The following is a 19,785-nucleotide window of genomic DNA, read 5'->3' on the forward strand; positions in this document are numbered from 1 at the left end:
GCTAGGCTACTGAGTTGGGCCCAAAAGATCTATCTCTCCTTCTCTCTGTAAATATGCTTTTCCAGTAAACAAAAAATCCCAAACAAAAACATCAACCATAATAATACACTGTAGCCTGGTCAGCTGCATTGCTAGCTCTATATGTGATGCTAACATTTCATTTATTTTCCTCTGTTAAATATGCTCTGTTCACAATATACTTTTTCCCACTCATATAGCACACTTTCTAAATTACTCATGTATACATACTCTATCAACATTTTAATTTATATCAAAATTCTACTTTAAGCAAATTATAATTTCAACAAATTCCTACCAAAAGGGTATATTGACCACTTCTATGCTGTGCAACTATGAGGTTACTTAACCCTCTGTGAGCCTTAATATTCTCATCAAAACAAAAGCCATCATGCTTAACAGGCAGAACCAATGGGAAACTAGAAATGATAAAACAGGTGTTACTAATACAGTGGTTAGGACACTGCTTGGAATGTCACTTGAGATACCCATATCACATTTCAGACTTGGTCTCAGTCCCAGCTACATTTTCCACACCAGCCTCCTGCTAATGCAGACCCTAAGAAGTGGGAGGAGGGGCCCAGTGCAGTAGCCCAGTGGGTAAAGTCCTTGCCTTGTACATGCCAGGATCCCATGTGGGGGCCATTTGTGTCCCAGCTGCTCTGCTTCCCATCCAGCTCTCTGCCTGTGGCCTGGAAAATCAGTGGATGGCCCAAGTCCTTGGGACCCTGCACCCATGTGGGAGACCCAGAAGAAGTTCCTGGCTCCCGTCTTCAGATGGGCTTTGCTCTGGCCACTGCGGCCATTTGAGAAGTAAATCAGCGAATGGAAGATCTTTGTCTCTTCTCTGTAAACCTGACTTTCCAATAATAAATAAATAAATATTTTTAAAAAGCAGCAGCAGCAAGTGGTGGCTCAAGTACTTGGATCCCTGCCACCCACAGAGGAGACCTGGATGGATTTCTGGCTTCTGGCTTTGGCCTAGCAAAGCCTCAGCTGCTGATGACATCTAAAGAGCAAAATGACAGAGATGGAAGATCTCTGTTTTTCAGATAAATTAAGTACACCAATTTTTAAAAAGAAAAAAGAAATAATAATACACATAATATTTGTGCCTCAAAAGGTCAGATGTGTCAAAATGGTGACCATCATGCAAAGGGACACAATGGTGAGAACGGGCAGACTGACAGCAACTATGTGCCGCATGAAAGAAACTAGAAGTACTGAATAAGATTTCTTATGAAAGCACACAGAAGCAAATACTTCATTGAAAAGAAAAACAGACCCACAGCACTGGAACTAGGAATCTCCAGGACACTACACTAGGGTTGGGCTACCCCAGGGATATAATGTCATAAAGAAGGGAATCATTAAGGAGTATTCTCAGTTTAGAAAATACCACTCCTTGTGCAGAAACTATTTTGAAACGTTCCCAGTTCTCCAGTCATGGATAACATGAAGATATAGTGTTTTCCTGTTACTGCCATTTGTAGAAAAATTACAACAGTGCTGCTCTCTCTCTCCCCACCCTGTTTTGATGTCTAGTTGTCAAACACAGTAGAAGCTGAGTAACCATGATCCTTGTCTTAGTCTCCTCTGGCTCTAGATGGCCCAGCCTTATTCATTCGTTAAGCACTCTAGTAGTCACTGTGATCCCACCAACCACACCAATGCAAGACAAACAGCGTTCTTCTTGATTCCAGATCTTGGCGTGGACTGGTAAAGGCACCTGCCTTTGGAGACTTTTCTCAGTGCAGATAGGCACCTACTGGTTAATTGAGTCATTCACACTGCAGAGAGTTAGAGGTAATGAAAATCTAGAATGTTTAATTGGAAAAGGCATGCCATGATTATGTGTACAGTACCAGTTAACAAAGGTAAGTTTAACTTTTAATTATTTCAATTAAGTTATTTCTAGAAGAGTTACTTAGAGAATATCCTTATCTATTCCATTAGCTAGAAAACATAGATTTCAAGTGGGGCAATGTATGACAGGTGAAAGACTTTTAATGGTTTATATAATTAAACTGTTCTTGCTCACCATTAATTCAAATTTTGAAGGAACATTTACATACAGTTGAACAATGAGATCTGATATGCTCTGACACAATGCCAAATCGAAGGGGGGGGTGGGGAATAAAATTTCTTAACCAGGCTATCCATCAAGGCTCACCTTTTAGAGACTTAACAATCAAACTTCAATTTATGAGGATTTTTCCATTGTTTAGAGAATACCTCCCCCAAAAAGGGTCACACTGTCTCTCCTCAAAACCCCAGGAAATCTTAGCTCCTGTAGCCGCTGAGGATTTCTTCCCAGTGGTACCTTGGCCCATTGACACAAGGCACCATTTAGAAACAACCAAAATTGAAGTCATTCTTTTGTTTTGCTTTAGAAACCGGGTGGACCCCCAAAGAGTTCTTTAAGCAAATGTAAATGTGTACTTCAAAAACAAAAAACAATCTAGTTAGTTTAATTTACTCTAGTAAATTAGAAATTGTATCTGCCATAACTATAATGTAGCCTGCAATCCCCGTGATAATGAATACGTCCTCATGTTTTTTTTCACATTAAGAGCTAAGCATCATGTTATGTGCATTTAAACCTTTGGAAAGCATAACTGTTGATGAAGCAGTTTACTGAAATAATCATTGTTGATTAGTTAGAATTTGTTCAACATTACCTCTTGGAAATATCTGCAGAGGCTCTATTAACTGTCCATTTACTTGCTGTTCCATTACTGTGGAATAATACTGCAAAGAGATTATAGAAAGAGATTACTCAGTAATGTATGAATACTGGAATAGACACTTATGGCTGTTGAATGCACCTGACTCTTGTAAATTGCTGGCTTGCACATATCATCCCTAAGAATATTTTCCCCCTCTCTATACATCGAAATGACCATAGCGAATATTCAAGAATTAAAGTCCAATTATGTTATCCTCCACATTGGCATTTATCTTTAACAATAAAAGTGATAAAATTACTATTTCACTAAGAATTTTTTTGAAAATAATAGGTATTTAAGATGATACAGAAAGCGCTTAAGTGATAATTTCTCAAACTGCCTCTTGCTTGTCCCTGAATTCTGCAAAACAAAATCAAAAGTCTTAACATTTAACTTGGATCTAATGTCAGTTAACTAAACACTACATAATAGCATATAAAATGCACAACAGAAACCTAAATTTCTGAGACTATGAAACCAGCAAATCAGATACGGTTCATCCAAAACAACAAGGTTCATATCATAAAAAAGTGATCTACTTTCAAGCACTTGCTTTTTGTCTTACAGCACACTTTAGTATCGATCAGATTTTACTGTAGAACAAAAGGCAAAAACAAGTAAGCAAAGCTTTCCACTCCTCTTTCAAAAACAGAAACCATTCACTTGGCTGTCCTGTGGCCAGATTCCAATTTTCCTTACTAAGCTAAATGGTGAGCACCTCATCCACCCAACATGGAGGTGGCTGCTGCCCTCTTACTTTTTTAATGCTTGAAGAGAATCAACGGCAGACTTTCCATGGAAACCACTGAGGCTGGGATCTCAGGGGCCATCGAGAGCAGAACTCTCCTTTCATCCTTGCTGTCTCTACATTCAAAACATCTGCAGTTGACTCCACTTTTTGGAAATTCTTCCTTGATTATTATTACTTGCTGGCACTCGGTGTTTCCTTTCAGAAGCCATCACATAAATCCACTTATTGCTTTTATGGATATTAAAGCAATTACAGCATTACGTTGTAGTAATTTTTTTTCTTTAGAAAAAAGAAGAGCTATAAAAATTCTACAGCATCTTGAAAATTACAAGTCGGAGCCGCAGCCCTAATAACAAATAAAGTGGGGGTTCACTTCCAATAAAGACTGATTAAAAAAAAGGGGGGGTATAGCCTGCTCTTGTCTGTAAAGGAGAGCAATCTTCCCCTGCTATAGACCTAACACACACGCACACAGCATGAATGCGGGCAACACACTCTCTGGAACATACACCATGGTGAATGTCTTTCGGCAGACTCTAGTTCCTTAAATCCACAGAAACACAGCACTCGCCATTACTCAAACAGTGATGACAAGTAAATGAAATATCAATCATGTTGCTGTCAACCTTTTGGGACAGCAATAACTGTTAACAAGTAGTCTGGAAAAATTGTCCGAAAATGACTTGTCCTCAGCACACAAGTATTTCAGGTTTCCATGGAAAATTAAGATGCCAGTGGCTATTTGGAACATTGCTCAGGTATTCTTTTTAATGGGAAATTTGCCGGTTATTGATCCACAGCATGTACCCTCTTGCTTCTGGAAGGCTACAAGCAAGTTTCCAATCAGTGGCTGTCAAAAAAATTACTGCCTGTTTATACTGATACAAGACAACAACAGAGGTGGTGTTCTCCTACAATGAATACTTTTCTTTAATTAACTGCTATGTACAATAGGCTAGTAATCTCAGTGACTACTCCACCATAGTCCCAGAAATCAAAACAAATAAAATATCCTTATGCCTAATCTAACCAATTAATTACAGAGTTGTCTGAAACTGGTGCTTGGGGTCAAGTTTGAAAACAAATAACCTCAAATATAAAGGGTCAAAACAGGTGCAATGTATTTTTTTCCTACTATAAAACCTTGCATGCATGAAATTGACCTGTTTTCCAGCTTTATTTATTTACTGCACAAACATAAATAAATAAATGGGTTTCCTTCAATTTAGGCCTGTGCCCAATCAGTCGGTAAGCTATATACACTTGTATGATCACCATAAGAATTTTCAAAAACTCTATTAACTTTTTTCATAATGCAGTAAGATAGCCACTGTAATGCTGTCTGCTTATCTTATCATTGCCAGAAACTTGCCAGTTTCCCTAAAGCAAGTAGTTTGGTTTGGGGTTTGGTTTTTCACAGTTCTTCCAAATCCAAGTGTGTTTTCTCCTGCTGACATCCTGGGCTTGACCTGTGTTTGTACTAATGGAGAATCCTGTGTTCCATGGAACGAGGTGGTTCAGCATTGAGGACTTGCTGTAACCAAATCCACAGGGTGTGCCACACCACAATCCAGCCAACAACGCACTAAGTTCAGACGCTCAGGCCACTGAGTGTGAAGCATTCCCTGTGGGACAAAGGTAAAATATATGTGGCTGTATTTGGCACTGCTTGGCACAAAGCAACCAGCCTACCAGGTCTGCACCAGCTGATGAGGTGAGCAAAGCACGTGGAGGATTAGAGACTCAAACATCACTTGCTACCTCCTCTCACAGGACTCAGGTAAAGCTATTCTCACTGGGCCCCACTTTACCCAGCTGCGTAATGAAGACAGATGTAACCACAAAACACACCATAAACAAACCAAACCCACGAAGCGGGTCTACTGTACCCTGTTGACCTCTGAGAAGCAGTCAACAATGCTGTTCCAGAAGGTACAGCATTTCCTGCAGGACGAAGATAACACAAAGGACACTGCCTAGTACATCAAGAGACTCACATGGAAAGCAATTTATAAACCACGAAGTGGGATTGCCTTTGTGGCACAGCACGTAAGACAGCTGCTTGTCAGTTCAAGCCCCGGCTACTCCACTCCCAAACCAACTCTCTATTAGGAAATTTGATAAGTTGTAAATGATGATTCAAGAACTTGAGCTCCTCCCAGCCACAGGGGAAACCTGGAGTTTCCAGCTCGGCTCAGCCCTGGCTGACACAGACATCTGTGGACTGAACCAGCAGGTGGGGGGTTCACGTTCATTCTCCTCTGCTTTCTCTCTCTCTCTGCCACTATGCCTTTCAAATAAATAAATAAATTTTTTTAGAGAAGTAATCTGCAAAACTAGCTATTTACAGATCTTGATACCTTCTATGTCTTTTAAAGGTATCAAGGTAATGACAAGACTTGTATTAAACAAATCCAAAAGGAAAAACAAAAAATCCTAGTTTCATACAGCAAAAAAGTTACTTTGGCAAGAAAGTAACAAAGCAACTATCATAACAATCATGGAAACTTAACTTCAGATTACACAAATGACTTCATTATCTTCATCTCTATAATCCTACCTTGGCTTTTATTACTCCTAAGACAGTGTCGCACATAGCAGGCATGTAATAAATATTTACTGATTGAAATGGAATTGAACCCTGTTTCTGCTGCTCATTAGCTTGTGTAGCCATCAGGAAGCTATTAAACCTTACTGAATGCTAGTTTCCACCAAACGAGAGTAAAAATATCTACCCTGACTATTACACAGGCTACTGTGAGACTCAGAAATTAAACTGAAGCAATACAATTAATGAAGGTACTGTGTAAACTGTAACACATTATTAGTCAAGAAATTAAAAGGTGAACTTCCTAATATTGAAACAATATTAAGCGTGCCATTTTCTCAGAAGTGTTCCAGCATGTAAAAATGCAAAAATAATTATGTATGAAAGGCACAAAATATTGTACACAAACTGGATACTTTAGCAGCAGTTATAAAATGTGTCTACTCTACTGCTGCCATCTCTGGTCTAATCCATTACCCATGCAGTAATTGCAGCAATAATCAATAAGCTAACTGCGTAAAAGATTAATCAGCTTTGCAATTGCTAATGGAATCTCCAGTACCAGGCTCAGATTACTTTCAGAGTCCCTCTGAGATGTTCTTCAAAACCTTTAAACAATTTTAATAAGGATGTGACAAAGTTTAGCATAGTTATCCAAAAGTCTAATTAATCTGAAACAGAGGGCCACGTTCAACAAGGGGATAACATGTACAATTTTGGCTCTGTTTTGTCTGCAAGTTTATCAAACAGTGTTCCTACTTGTCACGAACCTAATTCTAATTAGAGCAGCACAATTCGATCAATAATTGCTTTTTTTTTCTTCACGGAAATCTGCTATATAAAAAAACTTGACTTCCGAAACAGTACAGTTTGATTTTCCAAAGCACAAGTTCTCATTAAGACAGAGACAAAGAGAAACAGAGCAACTCACTGTCTACTTGTGTCGGGCATGTTGTTCTACAGCTATGTCTGTCCATCTCATTTCTCACAGCCCTCACAAGCCCACTGTGTCCTGGGACCATCATCACCGCCGTTGACCAGATGAAGCAGTTTATCACTGAACACAGTTTTCACTGAGCAAAAAAAAAAAAACCCACCCCTTTCATTCTAGCCTATGTGCTTGGAAATATAAAACACCTGTTTGCCATTTCCGAGAAACAAGGTGGGTCATCCCAAATTTCTCATCCCTCCAAATCTTTTAGAAAATAAACTGAGTCCCAGGCTGAGCTGGTGGTGTGGGGAGCTCGGCTTTCATCCCTCACAGAATGTTGGGTGAAGTCCCTGACTGGCAAGCGGTCACCTGCTCTTTCCTGGGAGACTCTCCTGGTGTCCCCCCACTCCTCCAGCCACTTCACTCAGTTTCCTTGATGCGTTTCTCTCTCCAGCTGGTCTGCAAATGCCAGGGTTCCCATGGCTTTTCCTGAACCCTCCTACAAGTACTTGAGGCACTCCAAAGGTTTCAATTACCAGAGGAGTTGTTGAAACTAATTAGGAGGTGATGAATCACAAATCTTTATTTCCAGCCCAGATTTCTCACCAGATTCAAAACATATCCAGCTGGTGGCCTGGAGCCTCCTCCAATTCAATAGGCCCCAGCCCAAAGCCCCTGCTCTCCCTCCCTTCTCACTCCCATTCCCTGGTTCCCTCCCTCGGGTCATCTCTGTGACCCAGATTCCCAAACCAGAACTCTGGAAATAATCCAGATCAGACATCTCTCTTGCCCCCTTCCCCACAATTGAAGCCCCGGTGTCCCGGACTTGACACCCTCCCCACCTCTTGACTCTGTTCCTGTCCCACCAGCTCCATAGCCCTCACTGCATTTTACCTGGTACGGCCCCCTAAGCAGCTGCTGGGATACGCACCTTTTTCTGGGGAAACCATACAGCCACAGCCTTTTCCTGCTTCCTCCAGCTCAGGCCCTCCAGGGCCAGGCCCCCATCCCAGGCTCACCTGTATACCCTTCCTTTCACACTGTCCCTACATCTCCCATCCTGGTCCTTCACCACACTGTTCGGTCTGCCCAAAGCATCCCCCTGCCCTCGCTTACTCCACCTGGACTCTGCCTTCTTCTGGATGTCTGCTCAGGCTCCAACATTAGGCCAGCTGCCTCTCTGAACACCTGATGATGCTGAAGCAAGGAATACTGTGCCTGCTAATCAGGCTGTCCCCCGCCTTCCCTCCACACCCTATCCCTGTCCTCCCATAATGAACTCTGATTTCTTTGAGCATGCACTTCCTTGACAGACCGTGTGCTCCTTGAGAGCATGAATGCTGTGCTCACTGCACCTGCACTACCTAGCGCAGCACTGCTTTCACTAAGTGTGTGCTAATGGAAGGCAGGCCAGATGCTCCAGGAAGTCCATCAGCAAGGCAGCAACTTCAGGTCTGGGCCTCTACCTTCTAGCTGTGCAGCTTTGCAAAAGACCTGCAACTGCTTGTGCCTCAGCCTCCTCTGCTGTAAAAGTGGGAAAATCTATGCCTCACTCACTTTTTAAAGGTGTTAAGGTCAAAATTCTAGGGTCTGATGCAGTAGCCTAGTGCCTAAATCCTCACCTTGCAAATGGTGGGATCCCATATGGATGCCAGTTCATGTCCTGGCTGCTCCATTTCCCATCCAGCTCCCTGCCTGTGGCCTGGGAAATCAGTAAAGAACGGCCCAAAGCCTTGGGACCCCGCATGGGAGACCCAGAAGAAGTTGCAGCCTCCTGGCTTCGGACTGGCTCAGCTCCATTGTGGCCACTGGAGAGTGAAGTAACGGACCAAATATCTTTCTGCTGTCTCTCCTCTCTTCTCTGTAAAATCTGACTTTAAAAAAAATCAAAATTCTAGGTTATGGTTTATGGGAAAATATGGGGAGGGGAACCTTTAACTTCGGGGTGGGGGTAGAAAGAGCATGAATCTCCTATCCCAAAATGAGTGGACACAGCAAGAAAATGTGCACCACAGCAGACTAACACAGAAGTGATTACACAAGAACATGGGATGGGGTTGGCACCATGGCATAGCAAGAAAAGCCACCACTGGAGAAGCTGACATCCCACAAGGGTGCTGGTTTGCGTCCAGGCTGCTCCACTTCCAATTCAGCTCCCAGCAATGGCCTGAAAAAAAGCAATGGAAAATGGCCAAGGGCCCTTGCCACCCATGTGGGAAACCCAGATGCAGCTCCTGGCTCCTGCCTTTGGCCTGGCTTAGTTCAAGATGTTGTAGCCACCTGGGAAGTGAACCAGGGGATAGAAAATCGATATGTGTGTGTGTGTGTGTGTGTGTGTGTGTGTGTGTGTGTGTGTGTCTCTGTAACTCTTTCAAGTAAATAAATAAATCTTTAAATAAGAAAAAAAGAGCATGTAATGGCTGGGTCACGCACAGGCAAAAGTCAGTTGCCCAGTTTACTGAAGCTGATTCTTAAGTCTTCTCTCCCCTCTCCTCAATCACTCAGTACTATAAACAGTACAAAGCAAAAGGCTGTTAGGAGGAAGCTGTCTGCTTCTCTTGCAGGAACTCCTCTGGGTCTGTGCCCAGACCTCTGTACCTTGTCCTATCTGTAGGAGACATACTGACCTGGGATCTGCAAGGGCTTCCGGAGACCCCAGAAGCCCCTGACTCTGTGTGAGATGTTGAAGTATATGAATTTTCTGGGAGAAGAATAAATTTTCCCATGCTCCAGAAATCTAAGAAATCACTGCCACATAGTGCCAAGCACTTAGCAGATGCTTCACAAACATTTAAGGCAAGAGACCAACAGTAACAAATACAGACAGAGTCTAGTCTCATGGGTCCGACCTCCTACCTTATTTACCTACAGAGGACTTATGGGGCTTATTTATTATTTCCTCATCCATGTACAATAAGATGATTTCTTCTACCTCTCCTTGATGTGCCTTCTAACAGACAACATAACTGGTACAGTATTTCACTTATAAAGGAGAATGTAAGCTGGCTTCTTCCCAGGAATGATAAAGTTTTCAAATTCCTGTTTTGTCAATACTGCTAGCATGCCCCATTATATGTAGCTCGGGCAGTAATTACAGCAATAATCAATAAACTAACCAACTATTTGCAGTCCATAGTTAATTTATTAGTTTTCCCAGTGAAGACCTCAACCATCCTAACTCTGTCAAATGGCTACAAATTCAATTACAACACTACTCAGATGTGTCATCAGTTACAGCTCCTTTCAATTATTTCTTACGCTTTACATTAAGAGGCTTTTCATAAACTCGGTGAAGCTGACCGCTCACAAAGCACACAACGGGCCCCGTAGTCAAAAATAATATATGAAGCCAATCCACTCTGAGCACCAGATTAACAGCTGCATGTCCTCACCTGACCTCAAGTCCCCTGACTCCTTCATAACTCATGGCTCCTGCCAGGCGGAGACTACGACATGCATAAGCCCATCCTGAAAGGACTCTGGACCGAGGGTCCACATATGGTCACGGGCTGATTAGATGATGAGAAAGAAAATCACAGTGAAGAGTCTTCCAGGGGAGAGGTCAACAGGGAACAATTCTGGGGCCTGTTTATAGGCTCCTGCTATTGGATGGATGTATTTATTAATGGTCTGGAAGTGAAAATGACAGCAAGTTGTCCAAGCTTAATGATAACACTATTTGGTTTGGATAGAAAAATCATAAAGGACTTCAGGGAGCTCCAGATGGTCTTAATAGAAGTTGGAGCAGCCAATAGCAGATGCAATTCAAGTTGGCTAAGTTTAAGGGAATGTGCATCGGCAGGAGTTTAAATTTGCATTGAGCACTGGGACCAACACTTGTGGCATCCTCTCAGCTGAAGTTTTCCAAGTGATCACCATGGTTAGTGTAATGTGATGTTGACACTGACCTTTCTCCTGAGCTCCGGGCTGCAGAGATTCAGCTCCATCTCTAAAGTGGGGGATATTTAAATAGTAGCCTCAAAGAGACTGCCACTTAAGAAAAATGGGACCATGAAACCAAGGAGAGAACAGGCCATATGGGGCATTCCAATGCAAATAGACCACATTCAGTCCTCCACAGAGATGAAGCCGAATGGGGAGCAAGGACACTTTCGTGACAGGATTGGGAGAGTCCAAAGCTCCTGTCCCAGCAGCCAATGGGGCCTCCACATGCTCAGCTTTTCCTCTGTTCCCAAGAGTCACTATGCTCTGACACATATATAAGCATACTGTTGTTCATGGAGACCAAACACACCTAAGATATTTTGCAGCAGGAGCCAAAAAAAAAAAAAAAGAAAAGAAAAACCAAGGTTATCATATCTTAATCACTATTTCTAGGGTGTCCCAAATGTCGTAGACAATACAGAGAAGACTGTTAAAATAAGCAACCTCGGGAAGTTAAAAAAAAAAAAAGCTTATTTTCTTCCTAGGATTAAAAAAAACCAACAAGCTTTTATAACATACAGTGTATCATTATTTGAGCAAATGAACTGAGTAATTTTCAAAACCATTTATTTCCTTCTATCTCCTTTCTTTGCTTTCCTCCAGCCTGCCTGAAGAACATACTCACTCTATGAGCAGTTGTATGCAGGAACTGAATTGAGTTAAACAACTCTCCTCTAACTGACTGCTGAACTGATTTTGCTTTTTGGAAGTAAATTCTGGGATGTCCTTTGACTTAGACATCCTGTATCTGAGTCCCAGATCTTCAGGTTCCAGCTCCCTGCTAATGAGGTCCCTCAGAGGAAGCAGGTGGTTGAGTGACCCTCACAGGAGAATTGACTGAGTCCCTGGAGTCTAGCTTAGAGCTGGCCTGGCCCTACTTTATTGTAGCCATTTGGGGAGTGAATCATCAGATAGGAGCTTCCTCTCTCTCTCTCTCAAATAAATAACTTTGACAGTATTAACTATTTAATACACGGCATATTAAAGCACCAGGTAGAACATGAGCTTCCAACTGTTCGTTCAGCATTGACAAAAATCTTTAGGACACAGAAGCCTACAGAATACCTTTTATGTTCCTATCCAAACGCAGATACACTCACACAGCAAAAATTATTATTTGTAAAGATTCTTCAGCAGGACCACAGTAGATATCAAAACGAAACCCTTTTAGAGACGGTGTCTGGTGCAGTAGGTACAAGTCCCACCTCCACTCTCCTTTCCAACTAATGCAACCCTGGGAGGGAGCAGGTGACTGATCAAGTATGTGGGTCCCTACCTCCTACATGGGATACCTGGATTGAGTTTCAGGACCTGGTCTGAGCCTTGTTCAGCCCTGGCTTGTGTGGGCATTTGGCACAAGAACCAGTGGGTAAGAGTCTATATCTCTGTCTCTGCCTCTCTCCCTCACTGCATCTCTCTCTCCTCCTCGCTCCCTCTAGTTCTGTTTTTCTGTAAATGAAAGATTTCAGAGGAAATCTCCAAGTTTCACACACTAGAATAAAATGAATCATATCCCAATTTACATGGTGCTGTAGATCTCAAGAAGTATTTTTCCCTCATACAATCCAATATCCAACAAGGTACACTACAGTCAAGTATCCCAAAGGGAATGCTGTGTAGACTCCATTAAAACACAAGGTCTCTACTGCAATAGGAGGCACTGCAGTAAAACTTATGCCATCAAAGTCTGGCAATACGGGCAAGCAGTAGAAAGAGAAAGAATGGGCAAAATGAAGAAAATTACTCTAGCTAATGTTGTGCTCTGCTCCTATCAAGAGAACCAGGCAGGGGGCCTGGCATGGTAACCTAGATGTTAACGTCTTCGCCTTGCCTGCACCAGGATCCCATATGGGTGCCAGTTCTAATCCCAACAGCCCTGTTTCCCAACCAGCTCCCTGCTTGTGACCTGGGAAAGCAGTCAAGGATGGCCCAAAGCCTTGGGACCCTGCACCCATGTGAGAGACCGGGAAGAGGCTCTGGGCTCCTGGCTTTGGATCAGCGCAGCTTTGGCTGTTATAGTTGCTTGGGGAATGAATTAACAGACCCAAGATCTTCCTCTCTGTCTCTCGTCCTCTCTATATATCTGACTTTTCAATAAAAATGTAAAAATAAATAAATCTTTTTAAAAAAAGAGAGAGAACCAGGTGGAACAAGTCCTTGATTAGACACAGGATTTAGCAGAAACAAACATGAACCCATTCACAAAGCAGGACATACTGTTGAGTTTCTTAATGAGAGGTCACTCAAAATAACCCCTCCTAGAACTGGGCATCAATTGCACTACCAGACAATAAATACAAAACGACGGAAGGAAAAAGGACACAGATTTTTCCATTATCTCTGGAAAGTGAGAGGGGAAAACAGGAACAACAGAAATATTTAAACTATATTAAGGGAATATTTAACAGGGCCCTTTAAATAATTACCAATGATTAGGTATTTAGTTTTCAGAATATGTAGGTTGTGTGTATTTTTTTCTAATAAAGCATTTCAAGTTCTAATTAAAAAAATACTTTATGGAGGAATTAAAAAGATGCAATAGTGTCAGAGGAAAAGCCATGATCCCTGAAGTAGAATATTCTAACAACATAACTTAGAAGAAACTATGCTATAAAAACAGATTGTTGATTAACACAAACTCATAACCAAATGCAGAGAGCTATCACAATGCTGCTGTAATAACACTTGGCTGCTGAATTCTTTCAATACATTAGATATCTCCTTGGAGACCAAATTACTTTACATTTTCTTAAAAGACAATTTATTATAGCTCTGTTTTCTTCTCATTATCTCTTAAAAATATATCTAATGAAGAGAAGAATACAACTCCTAAATAACTTACATAAAATGGTAGTAATGTGTGACAACAGAGACTGGTTTAACACATTGGTTATTATTTAACAGCGTACAACAACCTACTGCCATGACAAATCCTTACCACGATTCGACATTCCATGTGTCACATGGATCAAAACCAGCATATGCCATTACTATAGCACTCATAAAATGAACAGCCGCTGGCTGCTAACAATTTAAATAATTGATAAGTTTTCAATTAAAAAGGCAACATTTTAGAGTTTAATACAAAAATCTATTTAAACTACTGATTAAAAAAACTTACACTTGTGTTGGATAAAAGCTAAAAAACACTTGCACTCAAGGAAAAGTAATTCTGCAAGTTTCAACTCAGACCTTGACATTTCTTTTTACTCTTAGATCATAAGACTGTTTACTCACTTAACCTTTGTAATCATTTAAAAAGAATAATTAAAGGACTGATGGCTCAAATGTCTGTAGCTTTTCTTCTATATGGCTTTTAAAGAAATCCTAACATGACCACAAATATATTGAATTCCACATGAAAAACTAAGCTGCTGCTTTTTTTTTAACAATAAAAATGCAGTCATCTGTCAGTATTTTCCCTATGCCACTATACCAAATTCTGAAACCAAGCATTTCAAAGCTAAAATGAACCTAAAAAACAATGACCAGTACAAGTTCTCAGTAATAGGCTATCGTGAGACTAGCAACCCAAAACCTATTGTGAAATTAGGTCCAAATGGTTCTCTTTCTGGCAAAACTAGATCCCAAAGGAATTTCAACCATAAGCCTCAAGGCAGATCAATATCCCAGCCAACCAATTTTGGCTGTGCTTTACATGAGAGAGACTCCCCCAATCTTCCAGGTGCTCTACTCCAACGAAGGGTGTGTGATGAAAGGAGTCACGGTAAGACAGAGGAGGAAAAGCAGAGCCGCTGAAGTGACCAAAACCTTGCTATCTCTCTTACAAATATTTTCAATTTCACTTCAAAATATTTTGCCAAAACACTCTGCATAAGAAAAGTGGAGCCCTACTTATGGTAGGTGAAGAGTTGGGAGTCAAAGTGAGGGGGCTCAAGTTGTAATCTATAAAATTTATTAATTAGGCATTTAATGAGAAAATCAGCCAAACCACAGTCCATGCGCCGGTGTGCATGAAAAAATTGTTCTTTCATCCATAGCTTGTCATTAAAAAACAATGAACATCAAAAACTAAACGTACTTTCAAGGAACTGAGATTTGTTCTGTCCATGGTTTTATTCTTTAAATGATGCCATTCATTCTCTTGGCTAAAAAAAATATGATCGTAAATAATTTTTACTTAGTGTTCCTATTTGGCCCCCCCCAAAAAAAATACCCATGTCTTTCCACTGACCTAAAATGGAAAATTGATTTGTTCATGAAATTCAAACGTGTGGGGACCCATAAACTAGAGGATCTCTTTTCAGATGAGAAAGTGTCTGAATTCCAAGAAATCTCAGAAGTTTTAAATTTAAGGACATGCAATGAAAGGCTATATAATCACAACTCCAATATTTTTCTAGAACATGAAAATAAACAACACACTTGGGAAAATAAGTGTGTAAACTGTAATACATGGCACAGCTATCGTACGTAAGGTGTTATATAAACACAAATCATTCAGAATCTAATCATAGCAATGACGTAAAACTATCCCAGACGTGACTTTGCCAGATGGTGGGGGGAGAGGCAGCGTATGACAGTGAGCGAGCCTGGGCTTGGACACAGCAGACTGAACTGCAGTCCATGGTCAGTTAGACTGGCTCAAAGGCCTTGAGTGCATCTCTCAACCACAGCTTCCTGGTCTGAAATGCATAGGTGATAACATCCATCTCACAGGGCAATTACTAAAAGGGAAAGAAGAAAGGAAAACCTCCACCATTTACTATTTGGCAGACACACAGAAATGGAAATGATTAGCATTATCACTATGTTTACACCCAGGAACATTCCTGAGAAAGTGCAAGATCTTCCCCAAAGTACATACCTTTTGTGTGTGGCTATGTTGAGCACACAATGAAAGGTATACTGATGTCAGTTCTCCGCAGTGGACACAAGTGACAAAACTAGAACCCATCTGTGTGCATGTTTTCTAAAGATAACTGCTCAGCATCCTCTGGAGAGTTGACCAATCTATCAATAGCAGCGCTAGAGCTTTCGGCAGACAGACAATCCTGAGCTGCCTTTCAAGGTGCTGATGAGCTCAGCTCTAAATGTTCAGTACACAAAGCCTCCCACAGAAGTTAATGCGAAGTCAATGGGAAATTGACTTTTTCTACTCTGTGCTGGTTGGAATGCAACGCTCTGTTAATCATGCCATCCTTCTTGTTCTCTTTCCTCCTACCCTAAATTAAAACTATTGGCAGAAACCCATACCGATAGTTCACCATTTTCACTATAATGAAACAATATCCTGGGTGAGGCTGAAGTCTATCCAAAAACTACAGCCAAACTGGTGGCTAAGACTAGATCCCCAAGAAAAGCTAGGCTCCCAGATTTCTACCATTTCCACTCTCACCGCACTTTGCATTTGTATGGTACTTTAACTTTTCAAAGGCCGTTCACATCTATTACCCCATTTGATCATTACAATGACCTTGTGCAGTAGAAAGGACAAGTATTATTATCCACAATTGACAGATGAGGGACCACGCAATGGAAGGTTAAGTGATTTGCCTAAGGCCAGGAAAGCAGAGGAGTGCCATGGTCTCCTGACTTTCCATCCAGGGCTTTGTATCAGACCACTAGCAAAGGTTTTGTAAACAGACGCGGATAAAATAAAATAAACCTGGAGAGGAAAGCTCAAAATCAGGTCTCGAGGGAGCTATGTCTCTTCATAGCGGAATTTTTCAGGCTTAGTGTTAAATCTTCAGAGCTGTACCCTGTTCTTTTGTTTGTCTACTTCAGTCCTAGACAAATGTTCATGTAAATTCTCACTGAGCTTTGAAATACAAAAGAAAAGTCACTGCAAGACATATATTCAAATCACTTTGATTCAGCAAGTGATCCATTTTGGGGTGGGGGTAGGACAATGCGGAGTACATAAAATATGCCAAAGTACATCTTTAAATCTTGTGTTCATATTAAGCCTGCAGCTACATTATAACCATAGTCTGGAAGGGTGAAAGAGATCTCCAGTTGAAAGTAGATTTTGAAAAATTTTTTTAGAGCCCAGGGGTTCATTTTCAATGAGCCGTTACTTTAAGTACTGCATAAAAAAATACAGGAAATTGATAGTCCATTTAGTCTGCACCATACCTAATGCAAAAGTCATTAAGATGCATTATTCTTAATGTTCATGATATGATCACGATATGATCAGTAAGTGTCTTTTGAAAAGAATGCCCTTAACTTTTGCGTAAGGAAATCTCAGGAAAGCTTGTCTAGCATATAGAAAAATTGTATGGCCACTGTGATTTACTCACACACATTCACTGTGCACAAGAAACAGCATCCTCATTACATCAACTTTTAAAAAAACAGTCCTCGTTTGTAACACACTCACGTAGGACAGCATTGCCTTCATTTCTTCATCACTCCTCACTGTTATTCGATCACCATCTTCATCTTCATCTGGTTAAAAAGGCAACATAGGATAAGTGGTAAGACTTTCTTTTTTGTGAGACACATGATACACAGAGCTCCCATCTATCAGCTCATTCCTCAAATGCCTTAAACGGCTAAGGCTGGTACAAGGGTGGGGCAGTGGGCAGCCAAGGCCACAGCCAGCAAAGGAACATAGTTCTCCCAACAAGACGGCAGCGACTCCATCACCGGAGCCATCACCACTGCCTTCCAGGATCCACAATGGCAGGAGGTACCCTGATGCAGGACACAGACATCTTAACCACTAAGCTAAACACCAGTCCCGAGATTCTTTTTTTTTTTTTTAAACACACAAAAGCATAAGACAAGTGGCTTTTTGTATCCAGGTATAGAAAACCTCAACACCACATTTTCAGTTTGTTTAATTTTGTTTAGAATACAATCAGAATCTATTCAACAAAGAATTAAAACTTTCTTTTACTGACAGGTAAGCACTACAATATTATTCATGTCATTTATGACCGATTTAGGTGAAAGTAAACAGGACAAAAGTAGATTTGATTGGAGAAACAAAATAAAACAAAAAAGAGGCTAGTCTTGATTTACTATCAATATTTTCTGCCTTTCCTCTAACAGCAGCCAATCCCTCTATTTCTCCATTCTTCCTCTATCCCAGGAACCTCTCAAATCACAGTATCATAATAAAAATGGCTGACACAAGGTAAATACAACTATAGACAGGGTACCATGACTTGAGCTTCATATGCAATATCTCCTTATCCTGTGATGGGACAACATCATCATCTTTCTCCTTCAATAGAAGACAAAGCTGGCACCTAGGGCAAGGTTAACTTGCAAAACACCTCTAACACAGGACTCCATATACCCCATCCACACCAGCTCCCCTGCTTCTCTTTGTAATCAGTTCTATTTATATTCAGTAGGTACTCTCTGATCAAGCTTCAAAGGTGATCCGTGTGCTCTGCAATAATTTAGGTTTTAAGACTAGAATATGGGCCCAGCGGCGTGGCCTAGCGGCTAAAGTCCTCGCCTTGAACGCACCAGGATCCCATATGGGTGCCGGTTCTAATCCCGGCAGCGCCACTTCCCATCCAGCTTCCTGCTTGTGGCCTGGGAAAGCAGTCGAGGACGGCCCAATGCTTTGGGACCCTGCACCCGCTTGGGAGACCCGGAAGAGGTTCCTGGTTCCAGGTTTCGGATCGGCACAGCACCGGCCATTGCGGCTCACTTGGGGTGTGAAACATCGGATGGAAGATCTTCCTCTCTGTCCCTCCTCCTCTCTCTGTATATCTGACTTTGCAATAAAAATAAATAAATCTTAAGAAAAAAAAAGACTAGAATATAATGAGACAACAAAATACATAAGTGAAATCTTATATATTCTGGAATAAATGCCATGAAAGATGCCACATCCAGAAACAGTACACTTCTATCAACAGTATTTCTTTAGTCAAAGTACTTTCAAAACATCTTTTCAAAAACTGCTTTAAGAACCTACAGACTGGGCCTGATGGCCTAGCGGCTAAAAGTCCTTGCCTTGAACGCACCAGGATCCCATATGGGTGCCGGTTCTAATCCCGGCAGCTCCTCTTCCCATCCAGCTCCCTGCTTGTGGCCGGGGAAAGCAATCGAGGACGGCCCAGAGCTTTGGGACCCTGCACCCGTGTGGGAGACCTGGAAGAAGTTCCTGGTTCCTGGCTTCAGATCGGCACAGCACCGGCCATTGCGGCTCACTTGGGGTGTGAAACATCGGATGGAAGATCTTCCTCTCTGTCTCTCCTCCTCTCTGTATATCTAACTTTGTAATAAAATAAATAAATCCTAAAAAAAAAAAAAAAGAATCTACAGACTGGGCTGGTGCTGTGGTACACTGGTTGTGACTCAGTTAAGCTGCTGCCTGCAATATCAGCGTTCCATACCAGCACCAGTTTAAGTGCATCAGCTGCTCCACTTGTGATCCAGCTCCCTGACGATGCACCCACACGAGAGACATGGATGGAGGTTCAGGGTCTGGTCTTCAGTTTGGCACCAGTCTTGGGCATTATAGTCATTTGGGGAAAAAACTCGTGGGTGGAAGATCTGTCTTCTTTCCCTCTCTCTGTAACTCTGTCTTTCCAATAAATAAATATTATTTTTTAAAAAGAACATGTAGACTACATGACAATATTGTACCTCATTTTTGCATATATCCAATTATTTATTTTAGTTGAAAGGCAGAAAGAGAGCTCCTCCTATCTGCTGGTTCACTCCTCGTGCAACAGCTGAGGCAGGTCCCGGCTGCCAGTCAGCAGCCCAGAATTCAGTCTGGGACTCCCACATGGCCCGCCGGGAACCATGTCCTTCAGTCAGCATGTGCTGCCTCGCAGGGAGAATTAGCAGAAGGCAGCAATGGAAAGCAGATCCAGGACTTGAACCCAGGCCTTTCAGGCATCCTAGGCTATGGCTTACATGTCAT

The 19,785-nt window shown here is 41.6% G+C and overlaps 1 protein-coding gene across 1 annotated transcript in view; it reads right to left on the bottom strand.

The window, feature by feature from the left end:
• Positions 1–19,785, bottom strand: part of MAP2K5 (mitogen-activated protein kinase kinase 5) — a 245,809-nt gene that overhangs the window by 202,282 nt on the left and 23,742 nt on the right. The window contains exons 3-4 of the mRNA XM_004578329.2: positions 17,269–17,336; positions 2,700–2,769 (exon numbers count right to left, since the gene is read on the bottom strand). Coding sequence (XP_004578386.1) covers positions 2,700–2,769; positions 17,269–17,336 — 138 coding nt within the window. The remainder of the gene's footprint in view (positions 1–2,699; positions 2,770–17,268; positions 17,337–19,785) is intronic.

This window comes from Ochotona princeps, chromosome 6 (genome assembly GCF_030435755.1).
Source record: "Ochotona princeps isolate mOchPri1 chromosome 6, mOchPri1.hap1, whole genome shotgun sequence".
NCBI classification, from domain to species: domain Eukaryota; kingdom Metazoa; phylum Chordata; class Mammalia; order Lagomorpha; family Ochotonidae; genus Ochotona; species Ochotona princeps.